This window comes from Terrapene carolina, unplaced genomic scaffold (genome assembly GCF_002925995.2).
Source record: "Terrapene carolina triunguis isolate 2854851 unplaced genomic scaffold, T_m_triunguis-2.0 Scaffold310, whole genome shotgun sequence".
Taxonomy (NCBI): Eukaryota; Metazoa; Chordata; order Testudines; family Emydidae; genus Terrapene; species Terrapene triunguis.
Window position 1 is genome coordinate 4,669,595 of NW_020664661.1, and position 18,374 is coordinate 4,687,968.

Genomic DNA, 18,374 nt, shown 5'->3' on the forward strand with positions numbered 1-18,374 from the left:
GCCAGCGGGTCCTGAAGAACCTGTTAACAATCCTTTCACCCCAGTGCCTTGGCAGGCAAAACAACACATGGAGCAGAGAAGGCCCTGGGTCCTCTGAGTCAAATCCAAGCCTACCTGGGCAGGCTCTGGGCTCCTGTGCTGCCCTGTCCCCTCCAGGAACTGAGCCAGGGACCCCAGCTCCTCTGCCATCTCTCATCAGACAGATCTGCCCAAGCCAGTCACCAGCACTGAGCCCTCACAGCATGCCCTAGGGACGGAGGAGAGCTGGCCAGGCCAGTGCAAGGAGGAGAGACCTTCCAGAGTTGCAGGAAGGCTGGGCTATACGAGGTCTCTTCCCTTGGAATCAGTTGTGCCCCCATGCCGAGGAGGCAGTGCCCACAGTAAAGAGCCTAGGCAGCATCCAGGCGAGTTGGGGCATTAACCCCACACACCTGGCCAAATGCCACCTGGGTGGTTACATCTTGCTGCTTCTGTTCTCCCTGGATTGTTCAGCTGGATGTGGTAGCATTCTTCACTTCCTGTCCTAAAACTGTCACTGTGAAACAGCTCTCATGCTCCACCCCAGAGAAGGCTTCAGATGAATAACCACTGCTTACATTGACACAAATCTTGTTGGGAAGCAGTTCAGGTTGCTATGTGTGTACACACACACACACACACACACACACACACGGAAAGTTAACCCACCTAACAGCACATACCCTCTCCTCCTGCATACCCCACCATTACCACAACTACTGGACACCACAGCCCATCCATGTTAACCTTAACTCTGCCCTTTCCTGCCCTCTGCACATACCCCTCAAACAGGTTATCCCCCCATCCCCTAGTGCTGGCAGTTGTGGATGTTGGCTGCAGCAGTGGTTGTTGGCAGCAGGCAGCTTGGTAAAGGGTTGTGTGCAGAAGGGAGTGATGAAGGACTGGCATCCCCAGGGAAACACGTTCCAGCCCAGAGATGGCTGCAGGGGAGCCATTCATGTGTCTTACCAGCAAGGGATGCAGGGAGAGACAGTCACACCTCTAACATTCCACACTTACACAGCCCTTGTATGATCAAAGCATTATACAGACATTATTCACCCTCCCGACACCCCTGGCAGTAGGAGAGTGTTATTATCCCCATTGCACAGATGGAGAAACTGAGTCACAGAGCATGGACATGACTTGCTCAAGGTCACTCAGGGAGTTGGTGGAAGAGCTGGGAGTAGAACTCTGGACAACCCTGACTTATGACCCTTGGCTCATTAATCCAGGCAAAGCAGGAGAGGTGGGGAGGGGAGGGAAGGTGTGGGGGACAGAGCAGGAACCCATCTGTCTGGGTGGGATGGGGTTAGACTGGGCTGTTCAGGGTGGAAAGAGCAGGTCTGTGGGGGAAGTGGGGGGATGGGCAGAAGTGTTACCTCAGGGAGCTCCATGGATTTTCAGGAAGCTCAAAGCTTGGCCAGGCCTCCAGACAGGGTGATGGGGAGGGCTCCAGCACAGCGGGGGTGGGAGAGGAAGGGAGGGGTAGGAATTCCCTGAACATGCACTGCTGTTCTCCCCTGCCTGCTGCAAAGGCACAGAACCCCCTGCAGCCAGGCTCCTGGCAGCCCAGAGCCCTGGGAACCTGCCCCAAAGCCCCCTCCCCTCACCTGCTGACAGAACGGGGCAAAACATCTCCTCCCAGTCTCAAGGGGAAGTGGCGCTGCTCAGGCTGCTCGCAGGCCCCCCGGGGCCCAGCGGATCCACCCCCCTCCCACCCCAGGTTGCTGCTCCCCATCCGGCTCCTGTGCTAAATGGTCATGACAGATTTCTATAGCGTCCTTCCGGCTGGACTCCCAAAGCACCCAGCAACAAACCCACCAGAAACTGCATGCTGGAGCTGCTGCAGCCACCTCTGGGCCAGAGCCTGAGAGCTGTTCAGCAGCACACAGCAACACTGCACAGCCATTGAGGATGGAAAGTGGAGAAAGCCACCATGGCCAAGTGACCATGCAGGTGGTTGACAGAACACAGCTATCAAAGCCGAGACCCCAATTTCTCCAGAAAAGGGGCGGGGGGAGGGGAGGGTTCATGTCCACAAGGGACAAGCGGCTGGGTTTTAGGTCCCAGCTGAAAGTGCCCCTAGTACCACGTTTGGACACTGGTTCTGTACTGACTCAGGAAACAGCAGCAATTCCTGCATCACCTGAGCCGGCCCTGCAGGTCTCCCAACCAGGTACCAAACAGGCTGGGAGACCAGGCAGGATCCTGGCCTGCGGGGATTGGCTCCTGGCTCTGTCCGGCTCAGAGTGGGCCTTTGCCCTCTCCACCGCCTCTTCCGTGCTCACTCCCAGGGCCCTGCCACCCAGCAGGGAGGCTCAAAGCATAGGCTTGCCAAATCCAGCTGGGCAAAGGGCAGTTCATTCCCACTGATTTGCACAGCTCTGCCTGCAGATGGCCTGAAACAAGGCTATAGTGTAGAGAGCCCCAGCTACTCCCCCAGGCCCTCCTTTCTGCAAATGGCCCCTCTGGAGCTGGAGTGGCTTAGCAGAGTGCCTGTCACATCAGGACTCCCAGAGACTGTCCAGTACTCCTGACCCCAGAGCTGCCTCTCAGAGCTGCAGGGCTAAGGCTGGATTGGGGCAGGGGGTCCCAGAGTGTGACCAGACAGCAAATGTGAAAAATCAGGACGGGGGGTGGGGGGTAATAGGAGTCTATATAAGATAAAGACCCAAAAATCGGGACATCTGGTCACCCTAGGGTCCCAGAGGGCTGCAGAATCAGGCCTCTTCCCTTACCGTCCGACAGAAGTGATGTGTGAGCTGCTCCGAGCTTGGCCAGGGAACGCAACAACAGCACCCTGGGAGATGGGCCAGGAATGCAGGAGCTGGCGAGGTGGCAGGGGGCCTTGGTCAATTGCTTACTCAGCTAACAGTTCCCTCTCCGCCTGCCAGCCATCCCAGGGAGGCACCGCTCTCCCCTCAGCCCAGCGAGAGCTGAGTGTGGCAGATATTTACCTGCAGATCCCAGCCACCCTAGGGCTCCTGGCATGGAAACAGCTTGGAGGCACGGGGCTGTCCCTCAGGCCAGGCCACATGACGGGCTCCAGCTGGAGGCAGGACCATGCCCCCGAGCTCTCTCCCAGACTTGGGGGGGTGGGGGAGCCAGGGAGGGAGGAAGCTGGGACAGGGCCCGCCAGACCCCCACAAAGATCTGAAATCAGGTCACTTCCCACTTTGATCGACTTCCGCTGTAACACTTTCAGGCACTCCCCTCATCCGCCGCACAACCTGCTCCCCCTGGGCACCCACCCCCAGCCCTTCCCTGGCAGACACACAAGCACCCTCCCATACGGGCGTACACCCAGCATTCACACACACGTGTACCACAGCCACAGCTCCGCAAACCCCAGCAGCACCGACACCGCCCACTCAGGGCTCTATAGGCACAGCGGGCCTCGAACCCGTGTCTTCCAGCTCCAGAAACACAGGCCACAGGCATGTGAGTTGGAGGTCTATGTCACATAGCTAAGCAGTTTAGATTCTCCCCGATAGACGGCAGTAGACCATTACGGCTGGGATTTCAACAGAACCACAGGGTGTCTGGCACCCAGTTCCCTTAGGACCCAGGCTCCCAGCCTAAAATTCCATCTGACCTTACAGATGGAGGCCTCCTTCTCAGCTCCATAATTAAGGCTGAGTTTCGCAGTTAAAAGAAGGTGTTGTCTTTGCTAGGCATAAATAAAAACAAAGGCTGGTGGTTCTCAGAACTCCGCCGTGTACTAGAGAGCTCAATCTCTGTCTTACCGGTGAGTTACAACTGAATCTGTTTGGTAATCACAGAGTTAAAAAGGACTTCCCTTTGGAAAGATTAGAATTGGCATTTTTTCAGACCCTTCTCGTTTCCATGTGGCTCTGTTTTCCAGACATGAAACCTCAGAGACGGGGAGCTAAGCAGTCTCTCCTGCATAGGTTTGGGTTTGTTTTTTCAAAATTAAAACCAAGTTCTTTAGCATTACTCATCGTCAGCATTCTGTTTATGCTATGAAGCCAATGGAGAAAAATGCGTTTGTCTGAAGACAAAATAAAATATTCTGCAGGAAATAGCAGTGTATATTTTTTTTTCTTGCACCGAGAGCTGTGTACACCAGCCAGAATATACTAACCCGTCGCTTCTACCTCTGAGCTCTTTACGAGACACGGCAAAGCCAAAAGCCATTCAGAGAAATGTCCAAAAACGAGTCAATTTTCTAATCCCCACCTCTCCCGGACACCTGGTCCGATCTGTCCATAACTTTCCAGAAAGGTCGACCCTCTGCTAAGATCTGCCAGGAGAAGCTGCAAGGTCGGTTTGGTTTTGGCAAAGTTGGGGGAGGGGTACATTCAGCCTCAACAGAGCAAAGCAGCGAGTTCCAACCTTTTCCATGGAGACTCACACCCCTCTACGATTCCCTTAACTGCTTATTTGCAGACTTTTTCATGCTCTGGGGGGTTTGAGTGGAAACCTTCTAACAAGGGTTACATTATTTACTGGAGCCGCCTTACTCACATATTGACCATGTTCTGGTGGGGGGCTTTATATAGCACCAGTCACACGGCCAGATCCTAAAGGGCTTTGAACGCTCGAGGCTCATCCTGCAGGCTCCTAACACACGTGACTAGCTTTACTCATATCGGCAGCTCCCTTGAAGCCAGTGGGCCTGCTGACACCAATCAGGTTACTCAAGGGCGGAAAGGTTTGCAGGACTAAGCCCTTAATGAATGAGCTCTAAGCCAGGCTTGCCTTGCCCTGCCAATGAGCCACAGCAGGTGACTGTTTCACAGCAAGGGGCGGCGCCGCCCCGCAGGTCAGGGGAGGAAGTGACGTGTACCACGTTTCATTGCAATGGCAGGGGGAGGTGGAGTGTAGCAGGCCAAGACCCCCAAAATAACACCCTACAACACAGCGCCCCCTAGCGCCATGCTGGAGCATGGCTTCAATACCACAGCTGAAGAGGGCCACCTCCTGAGTCAGCAACACTACCTGCTGCTGAACATAGGCCTTTGCTGGAGATCCCCCATCCATGTACTGCCTGGGCCTGACCCTGCTTAGCTGCTAAGACTGGTTAGGATTGTAACCCATCGGGCTCTGGCTTCTCTACAGCCTGTCTCTGCCCAGCATGTGAACAATTCACCAATCCCCCCTCATCCTACCCCACCTCCCAGAGTCAGAGGACCTGGGGTGGGGCATATTGGTGAACAGAGGACCTTAGCGACCCGGAGCCAGGTCTAAAGGACAATCAGGGTCTGGATGTGGGGAACAGGCCCTCTGTGGAGACATGCCATGGAGGGGAACATACTGGGCCCCGCAATCAACAGGACACCAGCCTCCAGCCCTAGCAGCCCCCCCACACTACTCCACCACCAGGCTGCGATGCTGGTATTTGGGGCCAGCTCTGGGAAACAGGAGCTGATCCACACGAAATGACAAGGACCAAGAAGGACCTGGAGTTTCCCCATCACCCGTCTAACCTGATCAGCAACCGCTTTCCCTTTGATTTGCTGGGCAAGGCCAGCCTTGGCCGGAACTAGGTCGGAGACAGAATGCCTGTGTGCGGGCTGGGTCACTGACCTCAGCCCAACCCCCAGCAGCTAGGCCGTGGGGAGAGGTACTGTGTCGCCACACCCTCCCACACACCTGCCCGCATGCAGGAGCGCCACCAGCTTTTTTGCCGCCCTAGGCGGCGGAAGGTCCCGCCCCCGAAATGCCGATGACGACCAGGGCGGCCGAAGATCCGGCCACCGCGGTCGCCGCCCCCCAAATGTTAGCACGCTAGGCGACCGCCTAGGTTGCCTAATGGGTTGCGCCGGCCCTGCCCGCATGGCCTTGTGTCTCAGTGCCAGCACAGGCCTTTCCGCCCTGCTCAGCGAAGGACCTGCCACGACAGGCTCCGCAGCCAGTTGGTGGGGACCCCCTTCCCAGCCAACAAAGGTCCCATCCCACCAGGGCTACTTACCAGTTGTGGACTGGGCAGATGTGGTTGTTGGAGAGCGCCATGGCATACCTATAGGAGAGAGAAGAATGCCTGGGTTAGTTCAATCTTCGATCCTCGCTAGATCACCCCACCCATGCCCCTTCCAGCCCATCACGCCACACCCCCAGCAGCACTTCCTCAGGGAGATGCACAGACTCAGGGCAGCAGCCACAGGCAGCCTCTGGTAGCGTCTCCCAGAGCAACTGAGCGGCACTGGAATGCTCTAGCTCGGAGAGTGACCCCACGCTCCCAGCCGAGGTTTACGCAGCCTATTGATCGAGACTGAGGGAAGAGGGCTGGATCCATGAAGAGCTCGGATTGATTCCCACTGCCCCTAGGACCTTCAGTGGGGAGGGGGATTGCTACGTTAAGAGGATCACCCTCCATGCAGGTCAGTGTGTCACTCCCGACGGGTGTTAGGAGAGGGCAGCACTGTAATAACTAGGCTGGACGACATCAGCTCGAATTCACTGAGCAGCAGAGGAACAGGCCAGGGAGAACCTGATCTCAGCTGTATGCCCCAGGGTGGGGACGCCTGGCCAGAGCACCTGAATCGGTATCTGGTCACAGCATCTCCCTGGCTGCAGCAAGGAGCCTGCACAGCTACCCTTAGAGCCACCCAATGGTCTCACCTGCCGTTTATCACCCGCCAAACCATCACTGCTGCATTTCCCTGTTGCAGGAGGACCATGGAAAGCCCCGGAAAGCAGAGTCTAGTCTAGCCACTGTGGTGCTGAATAGGAGAGTTCTAGCAGAGGGGTGCCGATCCCTACTGCCATCCAGATCCCCCAGAGCGGCACAGGGACCCTCCTCTCCCAGCCCCCAGGAATCTCTGGTACCCCAGCAGCGTTCTCCCCAGCCTTGCCCTCCACAACACACCCACTCACCAGGGCTTGTGCTCTCCCCAGCATTTCTGTCTCTTTCCCCTGAGATCCTCCTGGCCCCCTTCATTTCCAGGGGCAAATCCCCTCCATTCCCTGCAGACTGGATTGGGGAGCAAAACTCTCCATCTCGTGCAGCCCCCAGGGTTCTCTGCCCTTTTTGCACAGTCGCTCCCCGACCTCGGTCTAGACTGTTTCCCAAGCACCAAGGGGCATCTCCTGGCAGCAGCTGGCACACACCCAAACACATTCTCCCTCTGACCCCATGCTGTCCGCCGCCTCCTCCGGGCCGAGCGTCGCTCCCCCACTGCCATGGAACCTCCAGGCCCTAGCGCTCCAGCCGCCTGCCCAAAGCAGGAATCTCCGGCTGTTTCAGCCAGCCAGACTCCTCTAGGGAAAGGGCTCAGTGTGTCCCTCTCACATGCACAGTCCAGTCCTCCAAACACACCCTCCCGCACCTCGGTGACACCCACAAACACAGGGAGAGAGAGGATTCATTCACAGGCACGTCAAGATGCATTTACAGATGGCTGCCCCTTGGGATCCAGGGCTGGCTGCCTGACAGCGCTGGGCAGCTGGGCTTGGATCACAAATTAGCCACGCGGCTCATTAAAGGCAGGAGTGTCAATCACTCAGAACTCAGTGGCTGCCAAGGTAGCCAAGCCCAGTTACAGTGATGAGTCTAAGAGGGTTGCCCAGGAGGGACAGGTGGGCAGCTTGTTTCATGTGCCTTTCCCAGGGAGAGGCCGGGATGCTGGAGAGACTGAACAGTCAGACAAGCAGGCACTGGGCCCAATGCTGCTCAAGGCTGTGCTACTCCTCACTGGCCTCTTGGAGGCGCTAGGGCGCAGGCCCGCAGTCCTTGTGCATTCCCAACGCCTGCTGATGTTGGGGGCACAAAGATGCAGGATCAGGGTCTCCCAAGGGTAGCGCACTAGTGACCAGCGCAGGGGACCAGGGCTTAGGTCTCCTACTCTCTTACCAACTCTGAGGGATCTTGGGATAATCACTTAGCCTCAGTATGCAGCTGCAGAATGGTTAATGCTTCCCGGAATGCACAAGGCCTAATGGTTAGCGTCTAACATGCTCCAAGGCCCTGGGCGGGGGGGGGCTGGTGGTTCTCCACGATCTCTTTGCGCTGACCCTTCTGCACCAGTTCCCGCTTCGAGAAGGGCAGCTTGGTGCTTGGCTGGCCCTAGAGCATCGGGCGGATCCTGCCCTGGGCTGGCTCCAATTGTGGGCAGCTGCTGACGCTAACGATGACCAACACCCGTTAAAAATAGGCACAAGCACCAGTAAGAAACCTCTCTAGTTACCACGGTGGCCACGTAACATCCCAGGGTACTAGGGGCGTTGTACAGACAGCCAGGCCTGAGGGCAGCACTGCTGGGACACCCACAGGCAGGGCACCGCTGCCTGGCATACCTCACTTGAGGTGCAATTCCATAGGGCTACAGGGTCCCAACCTCGCCCCAGGTCCTGCTCTCCCTTCCCAGGGGCTGCTGTTAACTCTTAGCACCCCGCTAACTCCCTCCCTGCTCCCAGAACAGGCATCCTCAGCAGCTCATCCCAATGCACCCACCATGAGCCCAGCTGGGGTAGTGTAACTAAGCAGGCAGATCACCCAGACCTTCCGGCCCTGCCCCTCCAGCGCACAAACCGCCGTTTCTCCTCCAGTTTCTTTATATCACACACACACCCCCGCCTTGCTCTCCCACAGGAGCTTCCTGTCCTGTTCCTCTGCCGGGCTCTCTGATGTGCACAAGCTGGGGTCTGTCAGCGGAGCAGCCAGCTCAGCGTGACAGGTGACAATGCCAGAGGTGCAGAGGACCTGGCTGGATTTTCCCATCCCGGGGCATCTGTGGCATTGGCATTTCGAGGGCTTCTTCCGATCAGCACAGCGACCCCGTCAGGCGTGGAAGCCACCGTCACTGCACGGTGCTGAAGCCACCTGGAGAGAGCAGCACTCAATGCATTTCTGCTCCCCTTCTATGACCCTCCGGGTACAGCGGTTGCTACAGCAGCCAGAGGCAGCTTTAGCCAAGACAGCTCCTCTGGGGGTATTTGGCCCATGAGAATCAGCCCTGAGGACACAGCCAGGGACTACGCACATCTGAGGGAAGGGCTTGGAGAAAGGGAGCCTCAAGGGAGCTCTCCAGAGAGGACTCCAGGTAAGGCTCTGCCCTGAAGAGGGGCTGTCAAGGTGCCATTGGGGAGTCCTCTCCACGGGTCCGTCTGCACTGCAATCGGCAGACATACCTGAGCTGGCTTTCAACTAGCCAGACCAAAGCTAGCTCCAGGAATGATAGCAGTGAAGCTGATCATTACTCCTGAGTCACAAGGGGCAGACACTGCCACTGTTACTCCAGCGAGTAGATCTAGCTAGATCCTAGCTAGCTGAGGTACGTCCACACTTGCTGCAATCCCACATGCCCGGCTGGAGTTCACACATACTCTCAGTGGCTCCAGGCCACCTGGGCCCAGTTCACAGGGCCATGACATCCCAGCGCTGAAAACTCCCCCTGGGCTCTGCAAACCACCACCAGCCCCCAGGCTCCGTGCTCCCCGCATCGCCGGGACAAGGTTCTGCCAGCGATGCAGGAATCAGACATGCCTCCAGATCTCGTGCTCTCACCTGCGCTGGATCTGCAGGGCTGGCCGGAGTAATCAGCAGCCCTGAGGCTGGAGCCACACGAGAAACAGGTCTGCTCAGCACCCAGGGGCTGTTTGTCCACAGTAGGAGCAGCCTTGGGCAGCGAAGGCCCCAGGTTGACACTTACTGCCAAGAGCAAGAGCTGCAGCCTCCCCTTTCCTATCAGTTTCAGCAGCAGCCAGCTGGGCAGTGCTGTGGGTGGGAGGAACTACGTTGTCCCCTCTTATACATATGGGCAGGTGAATGGCACTGAAGACCCTTCACCAGGCAACATTCATTGGAGGCTTAGCTTATTTACAAGGGTCACTTAGGCAGGGTGACTGATGCACTAGCGTCGTTACTGACCAGATCCACACTGTTTTATAGGGCTAGGAAGCCAGCAGCCCATGGATGACACCTGAGCCCCTACAGGAGAGGCTGTGGGTGGAGGCATGCAGAGGTCCTAGGTGAACACACCAGGCTGTGGATGCATATCAGGGGGAGGATGTGTAAGGAACTGAGAACACTGCACATCTCTCTCCTGTCTTCAATACGGGTCAGGTCAATTGGCCTGGCCGGAAAGGCCCCACAGGATCCAGTTTTGGATATTGCACTTCTGGATTGGACTAGGATTATTAATACAATTCTAGTGTAGCAGCACTGCAGAAGTCAGAGAACTCCGAGACGCTATGTGTTGGTCGTCTCAGCTAGCCAGATGCCTGAATTCAGTAGCGTGTACAGGAAGCAGCTTTATCCATGGCAAGTCACTTAAAGCACAGTGATGTAGGAACCTAGGCATTGCCAGACCGGATCGGACCAACAGTCCATCTAGCCCAGTAATCCTGTCTCCTGTCCAGCTGCAACAAAGGAAGATAAAGACACCACACCACACACCTGAAACCTCACTTCAGTTTCCAGATGGGGGCAGGGGGTTCATTATCCTCACTCTGGAGTTTGCTGCATTTTCTTCAACTTTGCATCAATCCACAAAGCTGCCAGGGCTCCCAGGAACCCAGAGCATTTGAGACAGAGTTAATTCAGCGTTAATTCAGAGTGGCTCCAATACCAGCAGGGTCACGGGGGCTGAAAGGCTCCAACAATGGGTAATGATAAAAGGCAACTGGGAAGTGGCCTGTTTGATTCCACAGCTTCAGCACAAGGCAGCTACTGAGCTAATGGTTGGGGAGGACGGGAAATCAGGAGCCCCAACGAAGACAAAGAGACGACACCAGACACCACCGAGAGACTTGGAGATTAGAAACATGGGCAAATAAACTGTGATTCAACTTCACATGGGGGGTGGGAGGGGGAAGCAGGAGAGTTGGGGAGAAGCTGAGGCGTGACACAGGACAGCAGATTAGATGAGCTGGACAGCAAGAGAGATCAAAGCATCCTTGACTGGTAACCGAGCAGGGAGGCGACAGTCAGCGTCTGGCTTCAGGATGACCACGCCCAGAACACACCTTTCAGTTCTGGGCACCGGAAAGACACTGACCCATTTGCAGGGAGCTCAGAGAAGAGCAGTAAAAATGAGCTGGAGCAATGGATTCAGGAGAAGGGATTAAACACGTCTGGCTTGGCAGAGCCACTAGGGAGGGTGATTGAAGTCTGAAAGTACGGGAGGGGAGTACGGAGGCGAGAAGAAGTGGAATTACTGGAATTACTTAGTGCAGCGAACAGGGTGTAAAGGGAGCTTGGCTCAATTAAACTAGGAAAGGGGAAGGCTTGGCTTCGCTCAAGAGAAAAATTCCTGGCAATGAGACATGTTATCCTTTGGGAATCCTCCCTTGGGAAGAGGCGAAAGACCCATCGCCTGGGACCTTTCAAATTCGCCTTGGCAAGAATCCTGGGAAGTTCACGGCAGTGACTAGTCCTGCCTGGGGGAGGAGAGAGGGCTGATTTAAAGAGGTATTCTCCATCTGTAATTCCTACTGGCACAACCCACAGCAGGCACAAGGTGTGGGTACATCGAACCTTCAGCATCTGCTGCTACAGGGCTGGCGAGTCCGAGACACTGACATCTCCCCTAGCCCACGCAACCCCCTGACAAGGTGACCCAGAGCCTTGAGCTGTGCTGTCCAGCTAAGACACTGAAAGGAGCATAAGCCCTCCGCCCATCTCTTCATCAGCCCTTCCAATCCACCCACCTCTTCCCCTCCAGCCCACCTGCCTCGAGGCTCCCCTAGCCCAGCCCGATTTGCAGGATGGTGTCCCACCTGTAGCTTTCCCAGAGACCTCAGTTGGCACTGAGCACCCATGGGGGGCAGTGATGGGATGACTGCTGCCTAGGGCCCACTGGGGGGCAGTGATGGGGGAGGATCAACAGGCAGTGTGTGTGTGGGGGAAATTACTGCCCAGAGCCTAGGGCCCCCATGGAGGCAGTGATGGGGGGATCACCAGGCAGTGATGGGGGGGGAGGAAATCGCTGCCTAGGGCCCCATGGGGGCAGCGATGGGGGGTAATCGCTGGACAGGGCTCGCTAGGAGGCAGTGATAGGGGGGTGGAGGAGAGAATTGCTCCCCAGGGCCCCCATAGGGTGCAGTGATGGGGGAGGAATCACCAGACAATGATAGGGGAGAATCGCTGCCCTGAGCCCGGATGGGGTCAGTGATGGGGGGAATCGCTGCCCAGAGCCCAAGGCAGTGATGGGGGGGATCGCTGGACGAGGCTCACTAGGGGAGAGGGGAGAATTGCTGCCCGGAGCCCAGGGCCCCCAAGGGGGCAGTGATGGGGGAAATCGCTGGACAGGGCTCACTAGGTGCAGATACTGGGGAATCGCTGCCCGGAGCCCAGAGCCCCATGGGGACAGCGATAAGGGGTCGCCGCCCCGGGCTGGGCTCCGGTGTCCGCGCTCCCTAGCGCCCCCCAGCCCAGTACTTACACGATCCACATGCCGGTGATGGTGACGGTGGGCAGGGTGACGGGCAGGATCCCCCAGGCGGGCATTCTGGTCCCGGGCAGCCAGCAGCGGCCGGGGCGCGGGCCGGGGTCCAGGCGGGGCTCCCCGGGGGCTGCTCGTCCGAAGCTCGCCCAGAATCAGCCTCCCCATCGGCGGCCCGGCCCGGCGCAGAAGCGGGACGGGGCTGCCCGTGTGCCCGGCCTCAGGGACCCGGCCGGGAGCGGGGCGCGATCAGCGGGAGCGCTAGAGCCCGCCCGAGTCGAACTCCACTTCCCCAGCGAGCAGCAAGCTCTGGGCCGGCGGGAGGAGCGACCCCGGCTCGGGACGGCCCCGCCCCTGCCCCAGCAGGCAAGTGTGCGCGGCGCCGGCCGGGGAGCCCGGGGCGCTTCCCCCGCGGGGCAGGCCGGGTCCCCCTAGCCAGGCAAGCTCCACCTTGTCAGGAACCCTGGGGCCCTCTCCGGGTGGGGCCCCTCGTTGGCTCTGGGCCGGGGGTACCTAGCATGGGCCCTGCAAAGTCACTGCCCTAGAGAGGGACCTGCGGCTGCTCTGGCTTCTGCCCCAGGAGGGACGTGGTATGTAACCACTGACCCCCGAGCACTGTCCAAGCACTCCCTCTCCAGTGCACTGCAGGCAGGGCCGGGGTCCCCGCCGACCGGCCCAGCGCTCACAGCAAGCCAGCTGCGGGGGATGGAGCTGCTGGAGGGGGCCCAAGTCTGAGCAAGTTAGAGCGACAGGGAGCCGGCTCCCTCCAGCAGCTGTAGGCAGGGCCCTTTGTCTGTCTCCCACTTAGGGTGACCAGATGAGAGGAAGAAAATATCGGGACGGGGGGAGGTCCGCCGGCGGAGCAAAAAAAAAAAAAATACCGCGAAATATCGGACAAACGCCGACAGATCGGAGCGTCTGGTCACCCTACTCCCGCTCAGCAGCTGGGCTCTTCTCTTGCCCAGCTTCTGGCTTGAGTAGAAACAGCGCCCCTGGCGGCAGGGCCTGCATTGCGGCCCTCGGCCAGCGTTTCTACCAGGGCCTGGCCCTGACCGGTAGTTACCTTCAGACAAAGCAGCTCTCAAGCCCTAAGGAGACAGGGTGGGGGAGAAGGGCTCTAGTACCAGCTCCTTCAGAAAGGTGGAGATAAGAGCAGCTACTTGTAACACCACCGCTGTGAATAGCAGCAAGGCCCGGAAGGGTTTGTTTGTGGAAGCCTGCGTGGCAGCTCCTACTGTCCAGAGCTGCACCCAGGTCCAGGAGCTTGTAGGCTTTCCTGCCTGGGAGTTAAACTCAACCCTGCTGGCTACTCTGCAAGCCGGCTGGGAAACCCTGTTCGCTCACCAGGTGCACCTTCCCTTCCAAGTCTCAGCCTGCAGTGCTCCATTTCTATCAGTCCTCACCTCTGGCTACAGCTGTGTCTGGTGGGAGCCGGAGTCACTACACCCAGCCTTTCCGCCTTGGAGCTGGAAACTGCTCTCTGCTCCATGCTGTGGTGAGTAGATGTCAAGGGCGTGAGAGCTGCACGTGTGACCCTGGGGCACTCCTGAGTCCATAAATGTCCCATCAGCCCAAATACCCTCTTCTATGGGAGCTGCTCAGATGCTCACTGAAGTAGTCCCTAACACCCCTGTCACTGAGGGAATTTCCTCTTTTTGATAGGTGGGGGAACGGACCTGCCCAAGCTGACAGCGGAAGAGCCAGTCATGGCTGTGGTGAAGGTGGGAGCCAAAGCTGGTAGTCAGACTCCTGGCCACATAGCAAAGCATTGGAGAGTGAAGGTGGGGGAGATAGTATCTTTTATTACCCACCTTGTCTCTCTTTTATCCTGGGCAACAAGGATACACCACCGCTGCACACAGGAGTAGTTGGCATTCTACATTGTGTAGCTGGCAACAAGTGGCTAAGAAACCTTCTTCCCAGAGCCCAGGCCAGGCCAGCGTAGGAGAAGCCACCCACTACAGAGGCACCTACCCCCTGGCCAAGGGATGGCTTCACTAGTGGCCTGCTGGCTTCAAGTGAACTGCCAACGCTGAGTCAATTGCAGGATTTAATTTCCATTGAGATACCTCAAGCTCCGGCTACAGCTTCCCTGGGGCAGTACACCTTTAGGATGGAGGCTACTTGAATCAGAGTAATGCATGCTGAGAGTCATAGTCTCCATGGGTCTCCCACAGTTGAACGTAACCACAGGCCGTTTAATTGAAGTCCATGGAGTGTATGGTCCCAAACAGCAAAATCAGCCTTAGCTGTCACAGCTGCGTTCCCAGGCTTTCCAAACATCTCCTGCAGTCAACCACTAACCACAAGGAGGTTTGCACTAAGTATACTGTGCTCTTGAAACATCTTTCCCATACTGCACGCAGGGGAGGGGCAGCTAGATCGGTCACTCCCAGGATAAGAGAGGAGGCTTGGAAGCTTGTCTCTCTCACCAACAGAAGTTGGTCCAATAGAAGATAGTACCTCACCCACCTTGTCTTTCACCTACTATGTGAGCCCTGGGCTAAGGCTCCTGCTGCAGTTTGTCTCCAACAATGGACCATAGCTCTGAAACCCCCTCTGCTGGCAGCAGGCACTACTGCACAGACAAATAGCACATTGTTATTGCGCTACCAAGAACAATACACTCCAGTATGGTAGGGCTCCAGGGCTAATGACGCAGCTGCTGATGGATGCAGCATCCTTTGTTAGGGATTAGGTTATTTACAAACAATGGGAAGAACAGTGTAAACCGAACAAGGCTGCTTTGGGATTGCTAAAGCTTTCGTTTGCACGCACAGGTGGTCTGAAAGAGATTGGGGCCAGATGTTCCAAGGAGGCTGAGCAGTGAGAGCTACTGACCACATTTGAAAATTTGACCTCAGTTATGGATCCAGGAGCGCTCACTTCTGGTCTTGTAACATCTAGAATTTTGGTATTAACTTTCCTCCCTCTAGCAGATTGGCTAAGTTCAGTGACTAAACATCACTGGAGTTAAAGGGACACTTCCATTTCTTTTTACATGGATTTCATTTAAAAGTGACCAACTAGGTTCAGGTTCTACAATTGCCCCTGAGTTCACAGGGCAGGTGTGTGGTTTGACAACCATGTTTTATCGTTTTAGGAGGGGTTTATTGCTTCTGTTGCAGTTCGAAAGGCCCATCCAGACAGGTGAAGCAGTAACACTGACTACATGATGTGCTGTCAATCTACAGATAAAACAAACTTTTTTTTCATGTTGCTTCCATTACAGGCATCTTAATTGTTACATGGAACAACAGTAGGTAAAAAAAAAATCCCAAGTGTGATTTTTAGTGATCTTTTTAGCAACACTTTGTCAAGCATATGCAAAGAAGAAAAATAAAAAACCAATCCTAGCTGAAAATATATGCTGACAGTTTGCTCCTATTGTTGTACTGTACTCACCCTCTCCTCAGTGGCAGTAGATAGCACTACTGTTTGTGTGTGACTACAGTATGTATGTGCTGTCACAGTTCAGGGCAACTGCACCTGTATTTCCCCTCTATGGTTCAGCAAAGGCACCCATGCTAGGCTCCCAACTCCCCTGGCTGTCACCTCTCTTGCATGGAGACATCCCTCGCCCTTCTGACCAAGGGATCTCCAGGCTGAACAGTTCCCTGCCTTCACTGTTATTCCCAGCAGAGACAGGCTGCCCCAGCAGTTCTACTTGCTTTCTCTTCAGAGACATTTAGCAGTGACTGCCCACAGTTCCAATTACCACACAGCTCTTTTAATGGAACCCTATTTATTCTTAGGGTAGAAGCACTTCAGAGAAAACACAAAAATAATAAAAGAACCTACACACATGCTAATAACCAGAGATCATCCCAACCCTAACATGGGCTCTGGTAGGAACAGTCCTGGGTTTCCTTGTGGTTTCAAGTTCATCACAGAACAAGCACCCAGTTTTACGGGTCTAGGCCCAGTCCTGCCAACCCTTCCCTAAGGACTAGGCCCCTCTGTGGACCAGGGGCCTTGTCTGTTTGTTGGATCAGGAAGACGACTGAGCCTGTTTAAAACCAGGCTATTTATCAGAAACGCCATTCTTTGTCTGTTGGTCCCTGGAGAATGCAGTTTGAACTAGTATATGCGAACCTCTCCAGCTTCAAAGGGCTAATAACTGGAGGAATTACATTAGCAACCTGCTCCTCAACAGCATGTACTCAATTACATTGTTAATACAATGGACCCCAAAGGTATTACACCTCATTCAATAAGGTTTAACTGAATTGTTTGTCCATGATAACGTCAGTCTCACATGTGCCATGTATTTATTTTTACAGTTAAGTTAGCACATAAGCACAGGCTAGTTGATGCAGTGAAGTTACTGTCTGCTGATTACTTTTCAATAGATCCTTAACCTTCCACAGTGTTTAGACCAAAAAGATGCAGTTGCAGTGAATGATTTCCCACACAACATTTTTTGTATGGGGAGTGTGGATGGTGAAACTCTTGTAAGCAAAGGAAGTTGTTGGTTGATTGTCTATCGCAGTTTGCAGTTCTGTTTAATCAAACTGTTTTGTGTAGAACAATTACACTTTAAACAAAAAAAAAAGCTACTCAGAATTTCCACGTTGGGATCACAGGAGAAGTGAAACTGTCTTGCATTAATATTGTTTGGTTCCCTAATTGTCTGAATTAAGATGCAGAGCTCCTCAGAGCAGCAAGCAGGTTTGCATTACCCTGTTTAATATGCAGTGCCCATACAAAATAGTTATGAAGTAGCTGGGAAAATGTAGCGATGCCACTGTCTGGCCAGCATTCACATTGTGAAATGAATGCACCGGGGACACAGGGTAGACATAGTGAAGCCAAGATGCTGTAAGATTGTAAACTTCAAGCAATCTACATTGGACAGAAGGTTATAAAGAGGAGTTTGGGGAAAGGACATGAGAACAGAGGGGCAGGCAGGAGACCAGAAGCTGGAACTTGATATGGAAGGTGTTGGGGAGCCAGTGGAGGGATGCAAATAAGGGCGTGACAAGTCAGTGATGGGAAAGGAAGATGATTGTGGTGGCACTGGAGGGGAGAGGACGAGCTGACAGCAGCGAAGGTGACTGAGGAATAGCCCAGAGTCTTAGTAGGAGGGATGGGAGAGGGAAGGATGGATTTTTAGGCCTGCCATAAAAGCAGCAGCAGCAGAATTTGGTAATTGGCCCTTCAAATCCCAATGCACAAGGCTCCCTTCCTGGTACCATTCCAGGAGGCCCACAAGGGCTACCAAGGCAATGTCTCCCATGACTAGGCATTTAGGCCTTCGCCCTCCAATTAAAGTCAGCCCAGCACACTGTTTTAAGCACTCTTTTCGGGAGGTGCTCTTACTTGATCTATGTCCATCTTTTCCATTCCAAGGGCCTTGGGGCGGGAACTGGGGCTGTGTCCTGCACAGGTCTCAGCACACTGCAACACTTAGGAGAAGATCCATAAAGGGGCAGAAACTACAGGGAAACACAATGTCCTTCTGGACACATGGAAACTCTAGGACCCTGCAGGAAGCCACACTCTTTTATGCCCCAGCAGACTCCAAGCCGGGGGACATGAAGCCAGGACCCCTCTCTGAGCAGTGCTGGGCTCTCCTCAGGGGAAGGGGATGGCTGCAGTCAGAGCAGCCAGGCTTTGTGCGGAGACATCGCAGGGCTGGCATCACTGGCACCTGTTCACGACCTCAGCACGGGCTGTGAACAGCTGCACACTAGCAAGAGGCCAGGAGGAGCTTTATGGTAGGGTTACCATAATCCAGCAAGCAAAAAAGAGGACGGGAGGAGCCCCGCCCCTGTCCTGCCCTAGCCCCGCCCCTGCCCCTCCCACTTCCCCCCCTCAGAACCCCCAACCCTCCCCCTGCTCCTTGTCCCCTGACTGCCCCCTCCTGGGACCCCTGCCCCTAACTGCCCCCCAGGACTCCACCCCCTACCTAAGCCTCCCTGCCTCTTGTCCCCTGACTGCCCCCTCCTGAGACCCTCCCCCCATCCTAACTGGCCCCCTAGGACTCTACCCCCTACCTGTCCC

General features: G+C 55.6%; 1 protein-coding gene across 1 annotated transcript in view; it reads right to left on the bottom strand.

Annotated features, from left to right (window-relative positions):
* Nucleotides 1-12,649, bottom strand: part of LOC112119869 (transmembrane protein 150A-like) — a 35,758-nt gene extending 23,109 nt beyond the window's left edge. Inside the window, exons 1-2 of the mRNA XM_024218746.2 lie at nt 12,369-12,649; nt 5,957-6,004 (exon numbers count right to left, since the gene is read on the bottom strand). Of these exons, the coding sequence (XP_024074514.1) occupies nt 5,957-6,004; nt 12,369-12,433 (113 nt within the window). The 5' untranslated portion in view covers nt 12,434-12,649. The remainder of the gene's footprint in view (nt 1-5,956; nt 6,005-12,368) is intronic.
* Between the last annotated feature and the right edge of the window lie 5,725 nt (nt 12,650-18,374).